Source organism: Salvelinus sp. IW2-2015, unplaced genomic scaffold (genome assembly GCF_002910315.2).
Source record: "Salvelinus sp. IW2-2015 unplaced genomic scaffold, ASM291031v2 Un_scaffold1462, whole genome shotgun sequence".
Classification (NCBI taxonomy): domain Eukaryota; kingdom Metazoa; phylum Chordata; class Actinopteri; order Salmoniformes; family Salmonidae; genus Salvelinus; species Salvelinus sp. IW2-2015.
This window is the reverse complement of record NW_019942923.1, coordinates 183,238-208,956: the sequence shown is the minus strand read 5'-3', so window position 1 is coordinate 208,956 and position 25,719 is coordinate 183,238. Positions and strand designations below refer to the sequence as shown.

Genomic DNA, 25,719 nt, shown 5'->3' with positions numbered 1-25,719 from the left:
TTCTAACCTTGACAGGAAGGTGCTCGGGGTAGCTCACCTCCGGCGCCCTACTTGATTCCTAACCCTGACATAGAGGTGGGAGGGTAGCCAACTGGTCTGACTTGTCAATGCTGGTGGTCACAGTCTGTAGACTGAGGTAGCATGGTGAGGAGGTAGCAAGCAATATGTTTAGCGTACAGGGAGAAAGGTGACAGGTGGAGAGTGATGGGACTAGAGGCGTATCTGCCCGTAAGCATGGGACAAGGTGAGGAGAGGGTGGCTTTGTGGTAGAGGGGAAGACCTACATGCTCTGCCCGAGTCATAGTAGAGGTGCTGGGGTAGTCCTCTGCCGGTTCGACTGTGCTACGCCAGAAGATGGGGGCGTCCAGGGGAAGAATAGGGAAGCTGCGACTGTGGAGCTGGGTGACAGATGAAGAGGAGCTGAGGTGAGTAGTCAGGACCCTCTCCGCTAGCACCGAAGTCGACAGATCACAGGGTGTGGCCTGGGGAAGGCCTAGTCTTCCCTACCCGGTGACAGTAGGAGTGCTGGTAGCACGTCTCTCTCATGAAGATGAGCACAGTAGATGGAGCGTTGGAGTGGACAGAGACCGCAGGTCACAGGTGCTATCTGTCACGGCACTCCACAGCGTGTTCACAGGGAAGCCAGCCTCACAAGCGACTAGTAAGCGCCTCTCACTGCTATCCAAGCAGAGTCGCTAGCCGTGCCATGAATCTGGTGCTCGTCGGTCAACGCGCCGTGGGATCTAGAGAAACTAGTGGTCTCGAAACACGGGACATGGGCTTGGGGCGAAGAGAGAAAGACAATTTAAGGGCCGATGTGCAAAGAACAAGGGAGGAAATGGTCGGAGGTGTCAGGCAGACGCGGGCTTAAGCGTTGAGCCAAACGAAGAAAAGCGCATGAGGACACGAAGCGCCGACAGAAAAAGGAGCTCGCTCCGTTTCATACTAAGAGGAAAAAATATCAAAAGAAGCGTTTAACTAGAGAAATAAAAAAAAAAACTGCCAACTGGGTGTCCAATAGATCATGACTGAGTGACGGAGCAGAGAAAACCACAGTAAGATTTAAGTGATAAACTAACACAGTTACAACACCGAATATCAGAATATTAGAGGCAGTCACAGACAGACGTTGCTATTTTCGTGAGTTTATACGTTGAGTATCAAATTTGTGACTACAGTTAGTTAGAGGGTTAAAAGTTATGAATCATGTTAGTAAGATTAGTATGTGGAGCAGAGAAAGATTTTACTATAAACTCTGGTATGCATAATGCGCATGCTAATACGTCTTAAACACTGTATTTATCTATAACAAGCTGTCCTAATTTTCTCATTTAAGAAGAAGATAGTGTGTTCTTCCACTCTTGTCTTTGTTGTATACTTGGTACGCGACGAAGCCAAAGGGCCTTTATGAGAGTGACCACAGTTTGAGTCTCCTGTCTTTGTATTTTCCAGCGGCACAGCTGTGGTGGAGATATGAAGAGCACAGAACCTAGCGTTGTTAGCAGCAGCAGCTAGATAGTAACACAAACTGAGCATTAATGCTGGCCCGCTCGCTCTTGTAAAGGCTATGATCCCACCAGAATCTCAACACTGCGAACTGCCAGAAGACAAAGAGGTTGTAATTTCTATAAGCGGAGAGCAACTCTGTCGTTGGGCTTTTAACTCTGGCACTGTTGAGGGGATGGTTAATTTTTCGGAAATAGGACTTTACTGAGATATTTTGATCATAAATAGGCTCTATAATTAGGTGTTTGTTTTGGTTAGAGAGCTCCCTTTTGGTTCGAATTTCAGTTCAACACTAGACACTGGAAGTTTTGCATCAACACTCGGTAGTTTAATGATTTCCTAGGATATATGATCCATAGTTACATTGATCACAAGGAGATAGAAAAAAGTTCTAAGTCGGGCATAAGCAAAATATAGCTAGTGACAAATGTATGAAGAAAAGGTTGAAAAGAAAGTCATTGGAGAAGACACAGCACCCTAAAACGAGAGCGATAGACAAGACTTCTGTGTATCACACAGGACGTTGTAAATTATGCGAGCTGCTGGATATCGAGCCAATTGAGTTTATATTCGGGGAACTCTTATAGTACTGTAGAATTAATGAGTTGGTTATAGTTCTCCATAAGACTCTGACTCACTCTCGCGTAGGGAGATACTTGCGCGCCTACCAAGGGGAGTTTACGATAACAAATTAACAAGATCTAGCTCTCGCACTTCTCTCTTGTCTATCCTTACGTTTCTGGCTGAGGGCCGAGGGAGGGTTCCTAAAGATAGATGCAGCAACAACGGCGGGACACAGGTGTAGATTGTTATCCCCGGCATGTGCGGCAGCCAATTGACGCAACAGAGCAGACCGGGGTGTATACTGTCTAGCTGGCTGGGGCAACGTCGCCTTCTTCCCGTGTCTTCAGATACTAACAGCATATTCAATCAGTCGCGCACGATATAATAGAGCATTTAAAGCTATATACTTTAAACAGCTGTATTATATTGAGAGAATAGATCACGTGATATTGTATCTCTGGTTGGGCAGCCGGCCATCTTAGAGCGAGAACGCAACCGAGAGCGGAGCCTACACACAAGCGAGCACCATGGTACTCAATCATGGCAGGAGGATTGAGGGCGCTTACTATAACACTCTTTGCTGGACGAGCGTGCTATCTTCTCCTCCGAGTCCTCAGCAGCCACAGCCGCGTATTCATCGGTGACAAGCTCGATCGGACACCGCCACCATCTTGTAGGAGAAAGTGGTGGTACCATCTTAGTGACACGCTCACATAATGAGGCCAAGGTAGAATGCCAACATCTGAGGGGGCAAATATAGCAGTGACAGCCTTAAGCACAGCCCCATGTAGCTGACAGCACTAACAAGTGGAACTAAACCAGCCACCAGAGGCTATCCGCTTTAGTGCGGCACAGACATTGCAGGACCAATGCTTAAGAGAAGGTACCATGAGGAAGAGCTCTAACAGTGGAGAGACACGATCCAGTAGTGCCTGGAGCATCACGGGGGAGTCAAGGGATGTAAGTATGAATAAAACTCGAGCCATGATGCTTTTAGACAGGTTACTAGCATGCTAACTCAAAAAACAACTGACCTACCAGACTTTCTATTTGGATCAGCATAATCACTTACAGTGACGATGCGTAATCAACGAATACTGTTTTCACAATGAGCATCTATGTATATGTGGCTGGTTGAGCCATGTAGGTCTCGTTCGACGTATACTCGCACCTATTGGAAAACTTTAGCCGCTGGTCTGACATACTGGTTCAGACATCAGCTTTAGGAGACTATATTCGACAGCGAGTAGACCAAGTATTACTTGTTCAGCCTTAGGACATTGTCATAATACTAAGTATCTAAGACACCAGAATTCTAGCGGTTGTACTTGATCAATATGATCATCTAGCGGATTCATCTACTTTACCTGAGCTAAAGTATGAAATTAGTTTTAGCTAAGTAGACCATGTGCTCTTACTAGGCATTATTGAAAACCTCTCAGACTCTTAATGTGATTATAGTCTTTCTGATAAGAAGTGTATCAAGCAGATGAGAGTATCCAACAGGCTACCATAAGGATAGCCAACCTAGCCAATTCCACTGCTTGCAAACATGCATGGTGATAATCAACACGGCGCCCGACGGAGAGCAGTCTAGGGTGAGATATGGACGATATTAGTACAGTTATGTATGTCGTGTCATCAACAGCTTAGGAGAGATAACTTAGGTACTCAGGTGGCGGTAACACGCTGCATGTCTTGGTTGTACCTATGAGCTACTCTAGTACGGTTACACTATTGCTAGTGACAGCTATGCCATCACGATGATGTCAACGACGCGGCTACAACTAGCAAGCGCGTCTATAGTGGCACTAGGAACACGAGTAACCGCGGTGAACTGGCACCCACCAGTCATTTAGCTCGACATATTCATCACGCGAAGTAAGACGGTTTCTGACACATGCTTCAGTGACTATCAGGTACAGTAGCTAATTACAGACATCTTAGTTGACATATGACATGAGGTGGCCGAATACACCACATTTAGTGGGGGTACCCTTCATGGACCACCGGTGGAGGACTTACAGCAATTACCTTAGTGAATACTACAGTAAGCAGTACCATATTTAGTGAATTATACAGTAGCAGTACACAGCTTTTAGTGCATATACAGTTATCATACATCAGCTTAGTGGACAATAAGTGTTAGCGCTCTCTCTGTATGACACATCTTAGTGACATTAGCAAAAGTAGCAGTCTACGGAGCCCAGCTCTACTGAGATGGACGGATATTGACGGTAAACAAGCAAGTCCAACCGATCTTTCAAGATCAAGACTTCAAATACCTATCACAAGATGAGCAGTTACCCACTGAGGCTCTCCACTAGTGATCATAACTAAATCAGGAGTGCACGTTACTGAGATTGTTCAATGACATCATTGATACAATGTGCTAACAGGAACATACATAGGCCTAAAGTGAGCTATAAACGGCTAAAGCTGTTTATGTTCAGTATAGCACCTCAATCGTCGTTCAAAAGGACGTGATTAGGATGCAATGATTCACAGATAGACATGATACATCCCATCTAACAAATATATACGCTAGTCAAGTCAAGCAAAAGTCTGTTTTTTCTACTCTCCTGTTGCTTCCTTCGCATGCTAGGCTGGCCTTTAGGTGACATATTGACCATACGAGCTATGTCACAGCAAGGTAAGCACGCTTAGGTGTATCGCAGCTAACATTATCAAAACCGCTAGTAGCCGGTATCACGGCATCTAGTGACAATATACGGTTCATTTGGTTTGTTCGAGCGTACACAGTCTAGTGATATATACAAGTAGTCTAGTAGCAGCTATCTTTAGTGACATATACTCCAGGGAGCGGACAGCCCTGGGCAAGTCAATTCTTGACGCCCCAGGTGAGCTCAGATGTGATGTGGTGGGGACATTTAAAGCTTAGTACGAGTGTTGGATGTTGGGTCATCGAACTGCTTGAGTCGGCCCAGTTTTTCACAGTACCACCGGTACACCAATACACATTTAGGGGACAGAATATCGGGTTACACAGTAACCAGTGTACACCGCGTTGAGTGGTAAAATAAGGACATAGACATAGTGGTATTCCTCTAGGATGTGACAGCTAAGAACACCCAGATATTAACGTGACATAACCTAACAGTAGCGGTACACAGCTTAGTGAGCATATACAGGAGCATACCAGCTTAGCTGACAAAATACAGTAGGCGACACTTACAACACGAAGATATGCATTAACTAGTGAAATACGTATCCCACCGTGGCTCAACACTCAGTGGGACGTAAATACAGTACGGTACCACAGCTTTAGTTGAGACCATGCAAATATGAAAAAACGCTGGTTTTCACTATAAGATTTAAGTACTCACTCGCTCACGAGTAAGTACAATGTTGTATTGATCTAGTCGCGGTACTATCTCGATCTGTATATGGGTTAAAGATTACCTACGTAAAAAGCCTTGCTGACTCTACAAGCTGTTTCAGAACGAAAGACCGCGAAGTCGAATTTAGTTCGTAGTATACTCACAGTAACGGTACATTGCCAAGGATGAGGTAAGAGGCGCTATGCGTATTAGGACATATACAGTACGTCAAGTTGAACTCGCTTTCAAGGCGTATAAGTAGGAACAAAGTCAATATCAATGATATAAGGCCGGTAAGATGGAATTCTGCAATGTTCGGCCCATGCTTAGAGCTCGAACAAGTTATTTCTTTACAGTAGCTTACTCTTCGCCTATCCATCTATGTGCACCTTCTTATCTATTCAGGCTATCTTTATCGCGGATGACCACATCTAGTTTCGTGACATGTTTATACTAATGCCTACGTCTAGCTGGTATCCATTCGTCTTTCCTATTCTCTCTAACGGTAGATCATATACCAGGATGGTCTAAAGCGCCTGGCGGCAAGATCTTAAACATCAGATCAAGAGCAGACTAATTACGATGACGCGCGGATACAAGCGATCTGTAAGGATGAGCCATAAAAAGCAGATACATGGGGTAGCCCCACCATTACTTAGCTGACATACACATCTAGATCCAGGTGAGACAAGGCAGCACATCCAGGCAATCGTAGGAGAAGGATCCGATATACACAGGTAGCGTAAACATCAGCGCGGAGAAAAGTCAGACCGGGAGGGATAAGGCCCAGAGATGGGCGGAGCATATATCATGAGAAGAGCAAGGGGTGATACAGGGTGAGCATACTCAGACGAGTAACATACACGTCACGCGGTAAACAAGCGCATTCTCTAAGAATAACGATCCAAGCAGGAAGAATAAAGTTGGAGTGTTCGAGGTTGTGACCGCTGGGCTGGGCTGAGTGGTAGATAATAGGAGAGAGGCATGTAACGGATAGAACTACCAGTCAAGACCCTCTTTTCAGCTCACGAATTAGTCTGCTATCGACAGTATCTAGTGTATGCAGGGGTCACGAAAAATAAAGGAAAATCACACGCTTGAGTGACGTATGATTAATTGAAGATGGAGCTTTGGGCAACGAATATCAGTGTGCCCTACTCTCTCACGCTGACTATTTGTCACTGTAGCGCTCTTAAACATCATAGTAGTACTGAGATTGCTCATGGGGGTGTCAAAGAGCGGTTAGTGCAATACCTTATTGCCCGGCCATGTTAGTCGGCACACACTTACAGTAGCGGACACAGCTTAGTGAACCATACTAAAGTACGGTACACACTCCTGATCTTAGTGATCATATGGTGAGTGACTACAGTTTAGGCGGTACACTGCAGAAAGTAGATGCTCTAGTCAGGGAGGCAGTGTGTAGAGAAGATGGCCCACATGGACAGAATGAGAATGGGTTTTATCCTATCAGACTGGGCGATGGTTTCAGGAAGAAGTAAGTCTAGATGTCAACGTTCTCTTATCGTAATATTTTTTTTTTGTTGCTAAGAGATGAGGCATCGATTTAATTCGGTGTTGACGTTTCAAAGCCTTGTCATGTCTTATTTATTTGTAATATGTATGTTTAGAACAATAATGGATCTCACTCACTCAATCTATCACACAATATCCCATAACGACAAGCAAAACAGGTTTTAGACATTTTTCTAATGCGCTACAACTAAAAATAAAAAAAAAACGGAAATATCACATTTACATAAAGTTTTCAGACTTTACTCAGTACTTTTGTTTGGAAGCACCTTTGAACCGCGATTACTGCCTTGAGACTTCTTGGTGAATGAGGCTGCAAGCTGTACACCTGTAATTTTTATCCATTTAGAAATATAAGGCTGTAACTAACAAAATGTGACCAAAGGGAAGCGGTCTGAATAACTTTCCAAAGCACTGTACAATTCACATCGACACAGCTGCGGTGAAATTCTTTTTAAATCGCATATGTAGTTCACAGAAGAAAATAGACATTACACACACTGTTATTTCTATTATCTTATGTAATCATGATATTATTTGAGTATTTATTTATTTTATTTCATACTTAAAAAAAAAAAAAAAATTTATTATCATTAATAAGTGTCAATCAGTGGTATGCAAATACAGCTCAATATATAATTCTATAAAGCCATCAAATATCCCTCCACATGAAAAACTCCAAGCTAACAGCACCACTCACATACTGTCAGTGGTTTTTTCGTGAAAAATTGACCTTTATATTTGACTACCAGTCTGGTGCGTGTCAACTCCTCTAACTCCTCTACTGTGTCATTCATTCATAGTCCGAGGATATCACAGAGATGCAGACCGTTAATAATAAAATCTAACTTAATAAAGTCAAACCAGACTAGATAAGGCACAGAAGGCGGCAGCAAATTCTGATATTTTGAAACCAATGTTTTCTCTGGACCAATCACAATCATATATTTTGCAACCGCCCCTCAAGATCGAGCATGCAGGCAGGGTTGGACCCTGCAGAGCCAGAGCCCCTGATGGGAGACATAATCACACAAGGAAATACACAAAGCCGGCTAATGAGTAACTTGAGACCATGAACTCGCCGGTGGGATTCCGGGGGTCCCCCCACGCCAGCAGTGGCAGTACCATGGCAACTCTAGCTGTATAATCCCCTGGAGAGGGGGGTCACACTATGCTGACATCAGAGAGGGGGTATATGATGGTGGCCAGTGTGGCCCAAAATAATAGGGTCTGACTGCATCAGGACGATGCTTGGAATACGTCTTCTACGGGGGCTAAGTTGTGGGTGTTTCAGGGGAAAGGGTGAATCTGACCTCCATCCCTACAACGTGAAAAGTTATGATCAAATCTACCCATTTTTTTGCTCTGGCTTTTGCAGGCTTCTCATGACAGCTGCAACTGAACACACATTTGTAAAAAAGATCTTTCTTGAGATGTAGCTTCGGGATGGTGCACACTGTAATCCACAACTGGTCAAGGGAGACAAAGAGTCAGGCGACAAATATAGGAATGGATTACTAATATTGTTTTGGCTAAATATAATAATGCTTGCCTAATGTAATTTGGTAATGGCGAAGTAAAGAATCTCTGCATAAACTGCCTACATTCATCAAATATGAATTGATAATATGGAAAATAAGATAAACAGGATTTTTAAATAATAGATTTTTTTAATGGCTATATACAGATGAAGTCAGAAGTTTACTATACTGAAGTGGCTGTGCCTTTAAACAGCTTGGAGAATTCCAGAAAATGATGCATGGCTTAGAAGATCCTGAAGGCAAATAACCGTTATCTAAGGACTCTCATTTTCCAAGACTTAAGATTTTTTCTGCTCAACTGTGTCATTCCCAAATGTAACCACTTCTACTTATTACGCTCTCCGCACAGAACCCATAAAGAAACGAAATGAAACTCAAGTGGGCCTAAACTGTGTTTTCACAAAATATAGGTCTGCGTTATTGGCAACAAAATAATTTTAGTTTGTGCCTGTTTTGTATTTGCAAATAATGCGCATTTGTCAATTTCGAGCATATGCATTATTATTACTCCTTTAGGGACTCAGTCTATTTATTCTCAAATATTTTATGGGAAATTTAAGTATATCAGGTACAAACAATTCTCCTGATCAGATCTCTAATAACCAAAACAATTGAAGTTTTAAAACGATTCAAAGGATACTTGACAGAGCTAGAGCGAACAAACAATGACTAGAAGTATAGAAATCACCATGTCGCTTACAAGAGCCATTGACCTTTATGCAGTCCTATGACACGGCTGGAATTTAGCTAGGATAACTTAATACCTAGAGCTGCGGTGCTCCACTGAGGCATAGATATACAGATTCGTTATGACCTTCATCTGCAGGGGCCCAGCCAGAGGGCCCAGACCACGTGTGCACAATATAAACGTAAAGGACCCAGGACCCTATAGCCCGTAACGCACACCATGCTTAGCCGGAGGCAGAGCTGCGGCAAAGACCATTCAACGCAAGAACTGCACGGCTTAATCCGACCACGCAGTCTCGAAAGACAGTATCAAGCATGGTCACGGTAACCGCTGTCCACAATTCAATAACACACCTAGGATTAACAAGTATACTAGGATGAGTCAGTTAACGTCCCGAGCACAAAAATATCTAGCCAATATTTAGACTAAGTCTTGTTATAAGATCAGAGAACGATGAGATCAAGCCTAAGAAGCATCACAATGAAGCTAATGTTGTGTTGTGAATCTGAAAAGGATCTGTGTGTTGTAGCGGAAAGATCAAGATTGTGACGTTAAAGTCTCGAAGTCTTCTCACCCAACTCCAGCAACACTGCAAGCAGAGATTATAATAAGCTTCTTATTAGATACAGAACAGGATATCTGTTGTCAACCATCGTGCCAGCACACTGCCTACAATATACAACGTATGCTCTCGTACAAAGGCCAACAGACACGGCACCTATCAGCACCACCCTAGCAAGGTCTTCTTAAAACAGCTCAACTAACAGAAGGGTTGTGGAGTGAAAACAACAGCGAAGCAAGCAAAGGGGCGTAAAACAAGTTCATGCGCACGGCACACTGTGCGAATAAATATTTAGGTACCACTGTCCTAAAGAGACGACGCTACTAAGAGCGGCAAAGGTACCGCATGTGTCAGCAACTGCGACACTGCCATTGTAAATACCAAAAAAGCCTTGTTCTCACATAGCACTCTACGTGATTAGCGACTAGTGATCAAGACTCTTGCCATGCTATCATGGCTTGAAGCAATACATCTCTCTTTGGCTTGATAAGTGATCTATAGAGCCGAGCTAAGGACCCAGATACGTAGAACAGTCAAATCACAGCATAGTACTTGTCTCCCTCAACTAAGTTATAATAGATCGCGTTCTAAAGAAGCAGATGCAGCGTAGATGTTCAAGTGTTTCGTAGTACACGCCAACACTCTATCACAGCAATCATGACTGTTCACCAAAAGACATGTATGACAGTCTGAGTACTAGGTTCCACACACTGACTGAGCATAAAGCACGATATCTGGTAAAGAAAGGTATTTAACCGTAGTATGGAAGTCTAAGTGGGAACAGGCCACAATTCCCATTTAATAGCGCACTGAAATTGACCGTATATACAGCAAGAAGGTCTGTACAGGAGACTAGGGCGGACCACTATACGAACACGAGATAAGTGCGAATAAAGGCACAGATATAATCCATAGAAAACAGTTCCTGTCACATTCGCCATAGACGTAAGCATATGTTTCTAGCTTAATGAGTTACAGTATAAACTACAACAGTTCACATGCATCACTACTCACTAGCCAATAGGACGTTTGAAAGTCGCTACAGAATAAGAATCAGCATGATCATTTAGAAACGCATAGTGACACCCAAACTGCAGACTAATATAGCGAAAGCTGATTAAAAAGGATATGAGGTATGAACTGTAGTAACCTATTACATGGATGCCAGCTAGAAAATAACAGTAAATATATATGACTGGGAGACCCAATAGGAGACACTGATGGACATCTGATGAGAATTCTAAGTGTGTGAAATATGTACTAGATTCGTATGACACAATCACTTGCATGACAGGGTCATAGCCAGTACAAGCACACTAGATAGAGTATAGTTGAGAGGAACTAAAGGTCTAAAAGTTGGAGATGGTATTTGATCGGTAGGATATCCTCTAGTCACTTACACAGCTGCCAAAAAGAAGAGTATGTTTACAAAGCTGTGCATGGATCAGTATTAATTCGTGTATTATGACTATAGTACAAGCAATCCATGCCTGGGCAACTTCATTGAGGAATGTACTCCACTTGTCAAAAAGACAAGAGCTGCGTTAAAAGTAGGAATTAAATGAAGATTGAGCATTTGGCGATAATTGATGCACGTTAATGGATCGAGTGCTCTTAGTCATGTGTCAGGTAGATTTCTTATCCACCTCAAAATTATTGATCGATGAGTCCTTGAATAGAAGTACATCGTTTCGAGTTATCGTGGACGAGCTTGCTTGCCAGTATGTCTGCTTAACTAATGTGTGAGGACTGTAGTAAAGATATCTAACTTATACTGTGGTATGCGAATAAGTACTCACCGACGCTAAGGGGTTGTGTGCAGGTCAAGAGGTGTGTATGTGCGTTGGGCTTGTGAAGTGTTGGTATGGTTGTGGGTGCAGGAAATTCGAATTAGAGTAGTGTGTTTGTGTGTGTTGGTCTCGTGTTGTTTTGGCATTGTACTATATGATGGGTAGGAAGAAAGGCAGAGCCGGCCAGAGGACGTAGCAGAGTTGCTGTATAAAGAGGTGAGCTTGTGGCAAGAGCCTACAGCGACTCCGACAGTTACCGGAAACACCCTGTAGTTGAATATATTTGATGCCTAATAGCTATGACTGGATTGTAAAAGTGGTCTTGTCAGATCTTAATCTTTTAGAACATACGAGAAGGAATAGAAGACAGTATGTATGTAAAGCAACTCACACTTCTAGCTCTTGGGTAAATATAGGGAGACAATAGATGCCGTAGTACAGATAGTTGCAAAGAAGATAGAAGTAATGTGGTGGAGATATTTTACATGGGAAAGAAGTTTCTACATATCGAATGGACTCTCCTTAGACTGACAATGAAAAGCAGGTGGTATGCATGATCGAGGAGAGGACCACACGAGATCAGCAGAGTTGGTCACACTAAAAGCTTGAAGCGGTCCAAAATACGTAAACCAAAAGACATAGGCCCAAGTGACAGTCATAAGTATTATGAGAAATCGATCATTAATCTTAATCAAAAGATAATTTCTATTTCGATTCGGCTACTATGCCTAAACAAAACCATTGGCCTTATTCAATAATTTCTCTCGGTTTTGTAGGTGCCTTAGCTAAGAGGAAGAGGAAAGAGTGATCAACCTAGACAGCACATCACGTCTATCATGTAAAATATTATCTGGCATAGTGTTAACAGCATAAAGTCTAGTGTTATCAAATAATCGAATAGAACCTGCAAAATTGGACTGGAGGACAGAAGTGAAGATCATGGTTAACTGGCCAAGAAAGATGAGGCGAATAAACGACATTGTTTTCAAATATCCAAGTTTAAGTCTGGATTTTCAGCAAGAGGGGTAAATTGACTGGAACGTGTATATCTCAATTGATAATGTGTTACTAAATTACTACTATCAAAAATATTAAACAAGAATCACTAGACGGAATGATCGATAAGAAAATAAACTGTACGAATAGCCAATATTAATATCACAACACGCTCCGTTGAAATAAAATACTTTGGAGTATCTCATCGAATCATAACAAGCATTAAGTCGTCATAGGGCAGGGGAGACAAATGCTCAAATCCGTTAGAAGCTGTAGGAATAATCCGCAAAGATTCTAAGGAGAATTAGATAATGTACTTGCTGGAGAAATTACCAAGTTCAAGCAGTGGCATCAGAATCATTTTTTCAGTCAATGAATATATATGAGATGTAGGTAGTGGTAGAAAACAGAATAAGGTATAGGTGGAGATGCATCCTTTGTACAAAAAAGCGAGTACACAACTCCACACGAGTTTAGAATATCAAATATTCTAAACAATACGTGTACTGAACATATTTAATAATATGAATTGGTACAGTCAAAGTTGAAATCCGACAGTGATGTGAATATATACTTAAGTGATTATATCGGCTATCGATAACTATTTGATGAGAACCGCAAATAGAGTTATATACACAAACTTTGCACGTGGGATACAATCCACTAAGTAATACGACAAGACTATTACGCTGTATCTTAACGCCATAGGCCCAAAAAAGAGAGGTGTGTAGAGTATCGACGGTCTTGGCGAGTGCAAACTAATACATTTCTTCACAACCTACTAGAGACAGCATTTGAGACACCTCACGTATGCACTTCTGGGCTGTAATAGTCTCGAAGACTACTAGATACTAGGCAAGTTTGCTCAAGACTGCTTCATGAACAAATGAGTGAGATGGCTGTTACATAATGTAATTGATTATAATATGTATTAAATATAAAGTTAATGAATAGATAAGTTTCTCAACATGTAGAACTATTTCCTGTTCTGCTGGGAAATGGTGAGCACTTTTGATCTGACTTTTGCAGTGAGTCGATTGAGGAGCGCGTAGTTTGATCACAAGAGACTGAAATGATGATAAATGAAATACAGTATTGGAATATAGGTAGGCAATAATAGTATTTGAGAGTATCTAGGCAAAAGGTACGAATACATCTTAGAGATGAGACTTGAGACTAATGTGTGCAATAATAAATAAAATTATAGAAACCTTTTATAGAATAAAATGGATTTCACATGGCTCGTTATGTCTTGATATGTTCTGATTTGTCTCTGATATCGACTACCAGAATTGTTTAACACTAGAAGCATATCTCTGAGCGAGACGTAAACAAGACCCAGAGTGAGCTATAAAGTGAGAAATGCTTCATCTTGAACATTGCAGTATATCTTGGTATTAAGATAGTAGAGGAGCTTCTCACGTCATATAAAACCTCATTGTGGGCATCGTGTGTAATATCCAAGGCATACGTGTTCAGCTTTTAGAGGAAAAGCAAATTCTAAATATATTACATACTCGAATGGGACGTCCAAATTGAGAACATGAGGACATTCTTTGCTGCTCAGCGTGTTGTTGCTATCTGGTTGTTATGGCTAGGCGCTATAGTGGTAATCCTTTTAGATATAGATCACAAGAAATGGGTCTCTGTACTCCAAAATTGAGGTCCCTTCAATAAATATAATGTACAAAGGGCCTAAGAACAGGCTTCTATTTTGTTTGAACTAATGTATAATTAATTGCGGTTGGATGACTTCTACGTAGCTAACTGTTTGCAAAGATGAAATAATTCATCATAGAAAATATAATGTTATATCTAAGTGTTTAAACGTTTGATTTATGATAACTAGGGAAAGAATAGTTTTAGAAGGTCTGTTATACTAACAATAGAGAGCTCTATGACACGCATGATAAACCAATCATGTAACTAGTTGTGCAATGTCTCTGAAATCCGGATCATAAACCTAGTCCAGTTAATAATGGGGTGAGACGATAGCAAAGTAATAGGAAAAGCACGAGATTTCCTCATAGCATCGCATGTATTGTAAATCTCAGAAGTCAGAGCAAAGGCACTGACCATGCGCTCTCTCTAACAGTACGCAGCTAAGTCTTGTGCCCTTAACAGAACATCTGAGTACACGCGTATGGACGCCAATTAAACCTAGGCAGTTCGAGCTATCCACTTGTGAGCTAATTAACAGAAAGTTCAGACGACAGTAGCCTGACCATTCAGACATGCTTGCCTTGCAACTGGAGCCACGCTTATCTGCCTTCCTTGTATCAGAGGCTTCATCGTGTCACGTCGCTTTGCACATTGATATCAGAGGCTAGATCCCGTCACCTTGCCCTTAACCTTGAAGTAGACTAGCTCATCCTTGGTCACTATACCCTCATACGATGGAAGCACTGCCCTGCAAAATAGGCTGCGTAGTTCCGGACTTTTAAGCCCACGCATGCGCACCGTGTGCGCCCTTATCCAATGCACGGAGGCAGCCGACTGCCCTGCACCTTGCAAATCTGAGTCACCTAGCACACGATCCGTCGCGTAGTTCTAAACTCTGCACGTCTAACCTCACGTATGCCCTAACTGAGCTAGCACGCTAAAGCACTCTGTAGAGATCTCAGAACCGGCCTTGTGGCCTTTAAGAGATGACAGGATAACCACGACTCTTGCTCTAATTCAAGCAGACAGAGATTACCACAGCGCTCGTCGCCCTTGTCAAGAGCTAAGAGTGTTGATCGTCCTGGCTGGTCCCATTAACAATTAGGAAGATAGCAAGTGACTACGCTGGCGCACATAAGTTAGGATGAGCACGGCACGGCCTTGGCCTCCTACAACGACAGAGCACAGAACGGGACCCACGGCGTCGCTGTGCATACTGATCGTCACGAGGGCGATGCGTACGCCATATACCCCGTAACTGGAGCCTATGCTCGCATTGCCTTTCGAACCCACTTAGACAGCCAGCAAAGTCATCGAAACACGGCTCGTTCAAAGTAGGAAGAACCAGCGTCAGCCTTAGGCCTTAGAAAGAGGCCTTCGTCGGGAGCTTGAGGGAAACAAGTTTGGAGAAGGGGTGCACAGCCCTTGCCACCTATAAGACGAGTCCAACGATCCTGACTCATTGAACCAGAAGAAGTGACCAAACGTCGTCCTCTGAGCAAGAGGCACGAGGCACTACACATGACGCCTTTCTGTAAAAAACGTAGGACTAGCTGAGCAGACCACCTGGAGCCCCACTGTTTTAACTCGACTAGAGAATGCACTTGCCTTCTTTAAAACCAGCAGGGCCAAGCACACCCTAATCCCCTGTGTCAGACGCAGCAGACCATTAGCTCTGGTTATAGGATGGGATCACGAGCCGTAAATGCGCACTGCCTCCACCAGAGGCCAATAGCATAGTGCCGACTGTCAACACGTTTTGGCCCTGGATGACGAGAATAAGCAATGCATCACGCCGGCTGTTTTGGTCACAATGAAGGTAGCGCCTGAGCCTGTGCACCTATGAGCACACATATAGCAGTCCCGACAAGCGCGAATTGTCCTCTATAAACACGAGGACAGACAGCACCTCATCCAACTGTTAACATAGAGCAGCCAAGACATGTGACTCTCATAACAAGGCAGCCAACGGAGCTCTATTGACACGAACATTGTGATTGCTACGAAAGGAAAACTATCAGCCTGTGCTCGGAATAACTAGAGACGTCGCACATGCACCTGACGTCCTCACAGAGATCAGCAGACACATCGCCCTAAGCAGAGCAGACTCTCACCTCCTCTCTGAATTGTATAAGCAGAGAGGCACACCCTCAGACACTAAGCACAGGCAACACGAGGTCGCCGATTGGCCTATATAAGCAGAAGCAGGACACCAGTTTAATGCCTGCCTTAGATCAAACAACACTCATTGGCCTCTGAGCAAAGAGAGCAGCGTGCTAGCATTGTGCCGTATCGAGTAGCAGCAAGCTATTCAGGTAGCCTATCGAGCAGGGATAGAGGAAACACGACACGATAAATATGTTAACAAGCTTAAAGACTTATATCATGCAGCATGAATACTTGGCAACATAACCGTAAAGTAAGAATTCACTAGTAGCCTACGGCCTCACGAGACTCGGTCGATGAGATTAGATCGGAGCCAGTCCAGGTTCAGTCCGCGCCACCCTGGGTTGTGTCCTCTCACAGATGCCTACACATAGTGCGCTTACATGGATGTAACAAATCATCTCTATGATCAACTACAACTCGAAATACTCAGCTCTATAAGGAAGGCGTGAAGGTGCTGCTGTGTATGGGTCATGATGTGTGGCGTTGTGCGTGCCCCTATTTTGGAAACTGTCGCGCCTATTGTCCGCGATACCAGCTCTATTTAACAAGCCTGGGAAGCCACTCTCCGTTATGTATTCCATCGTGAGATAAGCCAACGGACTCTTGGTAACCTGAACAGGTGACCGAGTACCATAGAGCCATCACGACAACGGCGAGGTGTATGAGCACACTGGACACCCAAACTTGTTCGCAAGACCTAATTATACATACCACGTAGCGCCCGCAGCCTAATCTTAAGGTCATTGCGAAGCATCACGTTCACAGCAGACAGATTAATGGACACAAGACACATTTCGAGCTACATGGGCACCAACCGTAACATTCTTTGCCTCGATCTGCACAATATCCGATTCACCGAACGTAAGGCTCAACGGGAGTAACAATGACCTAATCACGAGCCCCTCCACTATCGCTACAAGCGTACTAAAGAACGAATGTAATCGTAGTCATATATCGCAGCAACAGAAAGGTGCGTCAGTTCAGACTCACAAGACAAAAAGAAACATATCACTAGATGACAGGAAACTCTCACCGGATCTCTGTCACATACGAACGCGTGGCAAGACTCCTTACGAATGCTGTTTAAATACTCGGCCTTTGGTTATCGGACAGGAGGTCGTACAGTTAGCGCCTAGGGTTAGTACTAAGATGACATGCTATGCGCCTGCGATGTACAACTCATACGGACTTTGAGACGCACAGAGTTACAAGTGTAGTCAAAATTGCGGTACAGGCGCAAAGATGTGTTTCGGTGATCCTCTGGCAAGGTAAAATTTGCTGGAGGGATATCTATTGCAGGGTTTCACTCTTGAGGCTGAAACGGCTTTTGATTATAACAGATATGATGGTGTGCTTCTATTATAGCTGCGGGCGATTTCAATCCTGATCAATTCTCTACGCAAAGATAGATCAATGCTCATCATACTGTATCGATCAGTACGGACACTGTCCTGTGACAATCGTGCTTCTTCGAACTGTCCTCCACGCACGCTCTAAGATGGACCAAGTCACCATAATACATCACTTACGGGCGCACAAGACAGAGGAAGATTACGATAGTTGTACAAAATGGCGATGATAAAAGCATGCTATTCAAAAGACGGAGTCAGACCATGCATGACACGGCGTTACGCCTGCCGAATGTATAACAGCTCAAAGGGCTAGAGAAACGGTTCGACATACGAATCACGTTTTTAGGAGAGACACAAATCTTGATTATGAATAAGACCTAGTGTATTAGCTCGTGGTCGACTGACTGTGCAGCTAAACGATATTCCCTCCCCGATCTAATCCAAGAATAATACAGCTCCAAAAGGTCAAATCTGAGTCGGCTTTCTATTCCGCAACAAAGCCTCCTCATAACGGTGCTAATAACTTTACCTAGTAACCTGACGATTCTATCTGCAAGAATTCCCTGCGGCTTCGGTCGACTCGTTGGCTAGCTGAGCAAGATAGGAAAGGAGTGTACTGCTAGCTTGCATAACAGGATGACAGATGATTATTCCTTATCTAGTGACACATCCGTTATGTCAATAAGAGGTGCTGGGTAGCCTCTCTTTCCTACCTGACAGTAGAGGTGCTGGGTAGCCTCTCTTTCCTACCTGACAGTAGAGGTGCTGGGTAGCCTCTCCTTCCTACCTGACAGTAGAGGTGCTGGGTAGCCTCTCTTTCCTACCTGACAGTAGAGGTGCTGGGTAGCCTCTCTTTCCTACCTTACAGTAGATGGTAGCGTTGATCCAGGCCAGTCTTCTACTCAGGTGATTCAGCTTCTCAGCAAATACCTTCTGACTCTTCAGCAGCTCCTCCAAGATGTCTGGTCTCTAACATGGACAAGAAAGGGTGTGACACAAAGACATGCCTCGTAAAAAAGGACAAATATTTATAGCACTGTAATAAACAAGAGTGTTGATTCAGACCGTTAACGTACACATAAACCCAGGACCTAACCACTGGTCATGTTTCCTACTAAGAGAAAAAATATCACAGAAAGTTTAACTAGAAAAAAAAAAAAAACTGCCACACTGGTGTCAATAGATCATGACTATTATACTAAAACATAATATAAAATAACATTACACGAATACAACTATTAGGTTATACAATAATATAAATGGTTTTGTGTAGTTTATACTACCATTATACAGTACCTATTGCATTAAAACATAGTAGATAGTATTAGCAGTAGTATTAAATACTACATTATATACTGCAATAGACTTTACTGACTATGATTAAGGCCCAGTGTTTTTGGTTGATCGTGTCACATACCTTGAATTTTAACCTCTATTTAAAGCCTTTTTCCAGAAATGAGAATTACACCAAAAATGAAAGTTTACAACAACAAAAAAACGTTCAAATAAAAGGTTAAAAATCATGTGACAAAACACATGACCCTAACTATGATACATAACAGATTGATAACACGGACAGTGTATTTAGTCTGCTGGGCCCAGATTGAGAACACGGACAGTGTATTTAGTCTGCTGGGCCCAGATGAGAGACCGCGACAGTGTATTTAGTCTGCTGGGCCCAGATTGATAAGCCGGACAGTCGTATTTAGTCTGCTCGGGGCAACGGCTCTCTTCTTCTGTTCTTCAGAACAACAGATATTCCCCGTACATGGACACTTATACTAATTTTAAACTATTATACTTAACAGTTAGATAAATTGATGATAAAGTAGTTATTGGATCTTTCTGGATTGGGCAGCGTTGCCATCTAAACAGAACGCTGATAATGTCTCTTATAACAGATGTAGTAATAGAGTGGTGGTGTGTATTTACCTTGCTGGACAGCTGCCTACGTCTTTCATCTTCCTCCGTTCTATCTCCTTCAGAGCCATCAGCGTTTCCATGGACAGTATCGTGACGAATGCCTCGCGATCATTCTTGACCGTACAAGGTTGTGTACCACATCTTTTAGTGACAAATACATTGCAGGTTACCACTGCAACAACGTGTCAATAACCGGCCTATCATACTCCAGATTAGGCAGTGTGTTCCGCTCCCGTGACTGTAGTGAACAAGTCGTCAGGACAAATGAAGTTGGATCTGACAATGTGTGCTCTCGACTCTAGTGAAGCAACAAGTGAGCTTTGAGTATAATAGCCCACTTACGGTGTACCTCTCGCGACAGTAGCGGTTACACAGCTTAGTGACATATACATCCAGCATTGCGCCATCTGTTAGCTATAACGATTGCCTTCATCTTGAGACAGCATCTAAATACAGTGACATGTACACAGCTTAGTGACATATACAGTTAGCGCGTACACAGCTTAGGACAGTCGTAGTGACGAGTGTGAGGTCATCCAATGAATGAACACACAGAGCTCCTAAATATCCAAGAGTGGAGCGGAAGCAACGCGTAGAGTGATACACAATGAGGAACTTAGACTCGAGTCCATACAGTTAGCGGTACACACGTCTGCGACGAGCGACCAATAGCACTAACGATACACAGTCTAATTGTGAGTGATCATACACACGGGTGTAGCTATGGTGAGCTTCCTATCACAGCTTAGTACATAGCCTACTATCTCTCGCCATATGCCCTGCCTATACTCTGCTCCAGTGGAGAACCCTAGCCATTACATCCTAACTCTCCGTGCTCATTACAACTGTCTCAGTACACAGCTTAGTACATACTTTTTACGTCACGTCTGAGTGCATATATGACGTGAGCTGTCATCCAGCCGCGGCAGTGTGACGCCTCCTAGTGAACTCATTAACCCAACCAGCTGCATCACACTAACAGCTTAGTGACATATACAGTAGCAGTACACACTTAGTGACATATACAGTAGCGGTACACATCTTAGTGAATATACAGTGACGGTACACATCTTAGTGACATATACAGTAGCAGGTACACATCTTAGGATATACAAGTAGCAGTACACAGCTTGTGACATATACAGTAGCAGTACACAGCTTAGTGACATATACAGTAGCGTACACAGCTTAGTGACATATACAGTAGCAGTACACAGCTTAGTGAAATACAGTACAGACACATCTTAGTGAAATGACGAGTACACACAAGATCTAGTAGCATATGTGGTAGCATAGTGCAGATTACAGTAGCAGTGAATCACAGCTTAGTGACATATACAGTAGCAGGTACACAGCTTAGTGACATAACAGTAGCAGTACACATCTTAGTGAATATACAGTAGCTGGTACACACTTAGTGACATATACATGGCCGGTACACATCTTAGTGACAATATACAAGTAGCTACACATCTTAGTGACATATACAGTAGCAGTACACATCTTAGTGACATATAAGTAGCAGACACCTAGACGTTAAAGTACGACACAGCTTAGTGACATAATACAGTAGCGGTACACATCTTAGTGACATATACAGTAGGTACACATCTTAGTGACATATACAGTAGCAGTACACAGGCTAGTGACAATATACAGTAGCGTACACAGCTTAGTGACATACGTGAGTTACCAATAGTAAGAAACTCTACCGTAGCATATCAGTCACTAGCTTAGTGACATTACAGAGCGAGTACACATCTTAGTGACAAAACAGTAGCGCGTACACATCTTAGTGACATATACAGTAGCGGTACACAGCTTAGTGACATATACAGTAGCAGTACACTCTTAGTGACATATACAGTAGCGGTACACATCTTAGTGACATATACAGTAGCGGTACACACTTAGTGACATATACAGTAGCAGGTACACAGTCTTAGTGACATATACAGTAGCGGTACACAGCTTAGTGACATATACAGTAGCGTACACAGCTTGGACATATACAGTAGCGGTACACATCTTAGTACATATACAGTAGCGTACACATCTTAGTGACATATACAGTAGCGGTACACAGCTTAGTGACATATACAGTAGCGGTACACATCTTAGTGACATATACAGTAGCGGTATCACATCTTTAGTGACATCAGTACAGTAGCGGTACACATCTTAGTACATATACATGTAGCGGTACACAGTTCTTAGTGACAATACAGTAGCGGTACACAAGCTTAGTGACATATACAGTAGCGGTACACATCTTAGATGACATATACAGTAGCGGTACACATCTTAGTAGATCACATACAGTAGCGGTACACAGCTTAGTGACATATACAGTAGCGGTACCACACACTTAGTGACATATACAGTAGCGGTACACAGCTTAGTGACATATACAGTAGCGGTACCACATCTTAGTGACAGTATACAGTAGCGGTACACATCTTAGTGACATATACAGTGCGGAGCGGATCTACGTGTGAAGTGGACATACGCCAGTAGCGTACACAGCTTAGTGACATATACAGTAAGCGGTACACATCTTAGTGACATATACAGTAGCGGTACACAGCTTAGTGACATATACAGCGCATTCGGAAAGTATTCAGAGCCCTTGATGTTTACCACATTTTGTTACGTTACAACCTTATATTATAAAATGGATTCCCCCTCAATCTACACACAATATCCCATAACGACAAAGCAAAAACAGGTTTAGACATTTTTTCTAATGCGCTACAAATAAAATAAAAAAAAAACGGAAATATCACATTTACATAAGTTTTCAGACCTTTTACTCAGTACTTTGTTGAAGCACCTTTGACAGCGATTACTGCCTTGAGACTTCTTGGGTATGAGGCTGCAAGCTTGGTACACCTGTATTTATTTAATCCATTTTAGAATATAAGGCTGTAACCTAACAAAACGTGGAAAAAGGGGAAGGGGTCTGAATACTTTCCAAATGCACTGTACATTCACATCGACACAGCTGGGTGAATTCTTTTTAAATCGCCATAGTAGTACAGAACAGGAAATAGACATTACACATTCACTGTTTATCTATTTATTATTGTATTCATATGATTTATTATTGTAGTATTTATTTATTTTTTATTTCATACTTTAAAAAAATATTTATTCATTATATAAGTGTCAGATCATGTATGCAAATACAGCTCAATATATAATTTCTATAAAGCCAATCAAATAGTCCTCACATTGAAAACTCCAAGCTAAACAAAGCACACCTCACATACTGTCAAGTGTTTTTCGTGAAAGTATTTGACATTTATATTTGACTACCAGTCTGGTGCTGTAGTCAACTCCTCTAACCTCCTCTAACTGTGTCATGTCATTCATGTCCGCAGGATATTCCTACAGAGATGAAGACTACAGTTAATAAATAAAATATAACTTAGATAAAGTCAACCAGACTAGATACAGGCTACAACAGGCAGCAAAATTCTGATATTTTGACACCAATTGTTTTTCTCTGACCAATCAAAATCATATATTTTGCACCGCCCCCTCAAGATTCGGAGCATGCCAGGCAGGGTTGGACCTGCAAAGCCAGAGCCCCCTGATGGGAGACATAATAAACAAGGAAATACACAAAGCTGCTAATGAGAACCTTGAGACCTTGTACCTAGCCGGTGGGGATTCCGGTGGGGTGCCCCCCACCCAGGCAGTGGCAGTACTGGCAACTCTAGCTGTAGTAACCCATGGAGAGGGGAGGGGGGTCACACTCTGACATTCAGAGAGGGGGTATATTATTGTGGCCCGTGTGGCACAAAATCAAAGGTCTGACTGCACAGAGATGCTTGGGAATACGGTCTCTACGGGGGATCATGTTGTGGGTGTTTCAGGGGAAAGGGGTGTATCTGACCTCCATCACCTAGCACGTGACAATGGTTAATCAAATCTACCCATTTTTTTTGCTCTGTTTTGCAGGCCTTCTCATACAGCTGCAACTGTACACACATTTGTAAAATCAAGATCTTTCTTGAGATGAGCTCTGGGATGGTGCAACTGTATCCCACAACTGTTGCGAGGGAGACAAAGATGTCAGGGACAATATAGGATGGATTACAATAATTGTTTGCTAAAATAATAATTGCTTGCCATAATGTAATTTTGGTAATGGCGAGAGGTAAAAATCCTCTGCATAAACTGCCTACATTACTCCAAATATGAATTGCTAAATATGGAAAATAAGATAAACAGGATTTTTTAAATATATAGATTTTTTTAATGGCTATATACAGATGAAGTCAGAAGTTTACATACATTAAGTTGGCTGTGCCTTTAAACAGCTTGGAGAATTCCAGAAAATGATGTCATGGCTTTAGAAGATTCTGATAGGCAAATAACCGTTATCTAAAGGACTCTCATTCCAAGACTTTAAGATTTTCTGCTCAACTGTGTTCATCCCAAATGGTACCCTATTTAGTGCACGACGTTATAGGGTTCTGGTCAAAAGTAATTGGACTAAAAATTGGGGGGAAAAAGGTGTCATTTGGAATAAATACCAAATATAACTTTAAAGAAAAGACAGTCCAGCACACTGCCAATATAAAAGCTGTTAAAGACAGATACGTAGACAGTCCAGCACACTGCCAATATAAAAGCTGTTAAAGACAGATAATCGAAGCATTTAAAAATACTTTTGGCACATATTTCATGGTAGGAAAGTGTGTGGGTGCAAAAATTTTACAACTGCTATATCAATGCCAGCTCTGCCTGTCTTCCCTCACATTACACACACACACCACAACACACACACACACACAACACACACACACACCACAACACAGACCACACACACACACACACACTCTCTCGTTCAGTATATAGGTACAAGACCTTGGACAATCACCCTCCTAGTATCGCCTGTTATTGTCTGATCATTTGAGAAAAGGATGTCCTGCACTGCAGTTGCCAATATCCCATGTTCTATTAAAGCCTTTACGCATCTGTCTTTAACAGTTTTATATTGGCAGTGTGCTGACTGTCTACGTTCTGTTACGTTTATATTGAGTGTGCTGGACTGTCTACGTATCTGTCTTAACAGCTTTTATATTGGCAGTGTGCTGGACTGTCTAGTATCTGTCTTTAACAGCTTTTATATTGGCAGTGTGCTGGACTGTCTACGTATCTGTCTTTAACAGCTTTTATATGGCAGTGTGCTGGACTGTCTACGATCTGTCTTTAACAGCTTTTATATTGGCAGTGTGCTGGACTGTCTACGTATCTGTCTTTAACAGCTTTTATATTGGCAGTGTGCTGGACTGTCTACGTATCTGTCTTTAACAGCTTTTATATTGGCATGTGTGTGGACTGTCTACGTATCTGTCTTTAACAGCTTTTATATTGGCAGTGTGCTGGACTGTCTACGTATCTGTCTTTAAAGCTTTTATTGGCAGTGTGCTGGACTGTCTACGTATCTGTCTTTAACAGCTTTTATATTGGCAGTGTGCTGGACTGTCTACGTATCTGTCTTTACAGCTTTTATATTGGAGTGTGCTGGACTGTCTACGTATCTGTCTTTAACAGCTTTTATATTGGCAGTGTGCTGACTGTCTACGTATCTGTCTTTACAGCTTTATATTGGAGTGTGCTGGACTGTCTACGTATCTGTCTTTAACGCTTTTATTGGCAGTGTGCTGGACTGTCTACGATCTGTCTTTAACAGCTTTTATATTGGCAGTGTGCTGGACTGTCTCGTATCTGTCTTTAACAGCTTTTATATTGGCAGTGTGCTGGACTGTCTACGTATTGTCTTTAACAGCTTTTATATTGGCAGTGTCTGGGACTGTCTACGATACTGTCTTTAACAGCTTTTTTATTGGCAGTGTGCTGGACTGTCTACGTATCTGTCTTTAACAGCTTTTATATTGCAGTGTGCTGGACTGTCTACGTATCTGTCTTTAACAGCTTTTATATTGGCGAGTGTGCTGGACTGTCTACGTATCTGTCTTTAACAGCTTTTATATTGGCCAGTGTGCTGGACTGTTACGTATCTGTCTTTACAGCTTTTATATTGGCAGTGTGCGACTGTTTTTTCCGCCCCCCCTACG

The 25,719-nt window shown here is 42.5% G+C and overlaps 1 protein-coding gene across 1 annotated transcript in view; it reads right to left on the bottom strand.

Annotated features, from left to right (window-relative positions):
* Nucleotides 1-25,719, bottom strand: part of LOC112070933 (E3 ubiquitin-protein ligase RNF123) — a 119,513-nt gene that overhangs the window by 26,202 nt on the left and 67,592 nt on the right. The window contains exon 23 of the mRNA XM_070439182.1: nt 18,566-18,673. Coding sequence (XP_070295283.1) covers nt 18,566-18,673 — 108 coding nt within the window. The remainder of the gene's footprint in view (nt 1-18,565; nt 18,674-25,719) is intronic.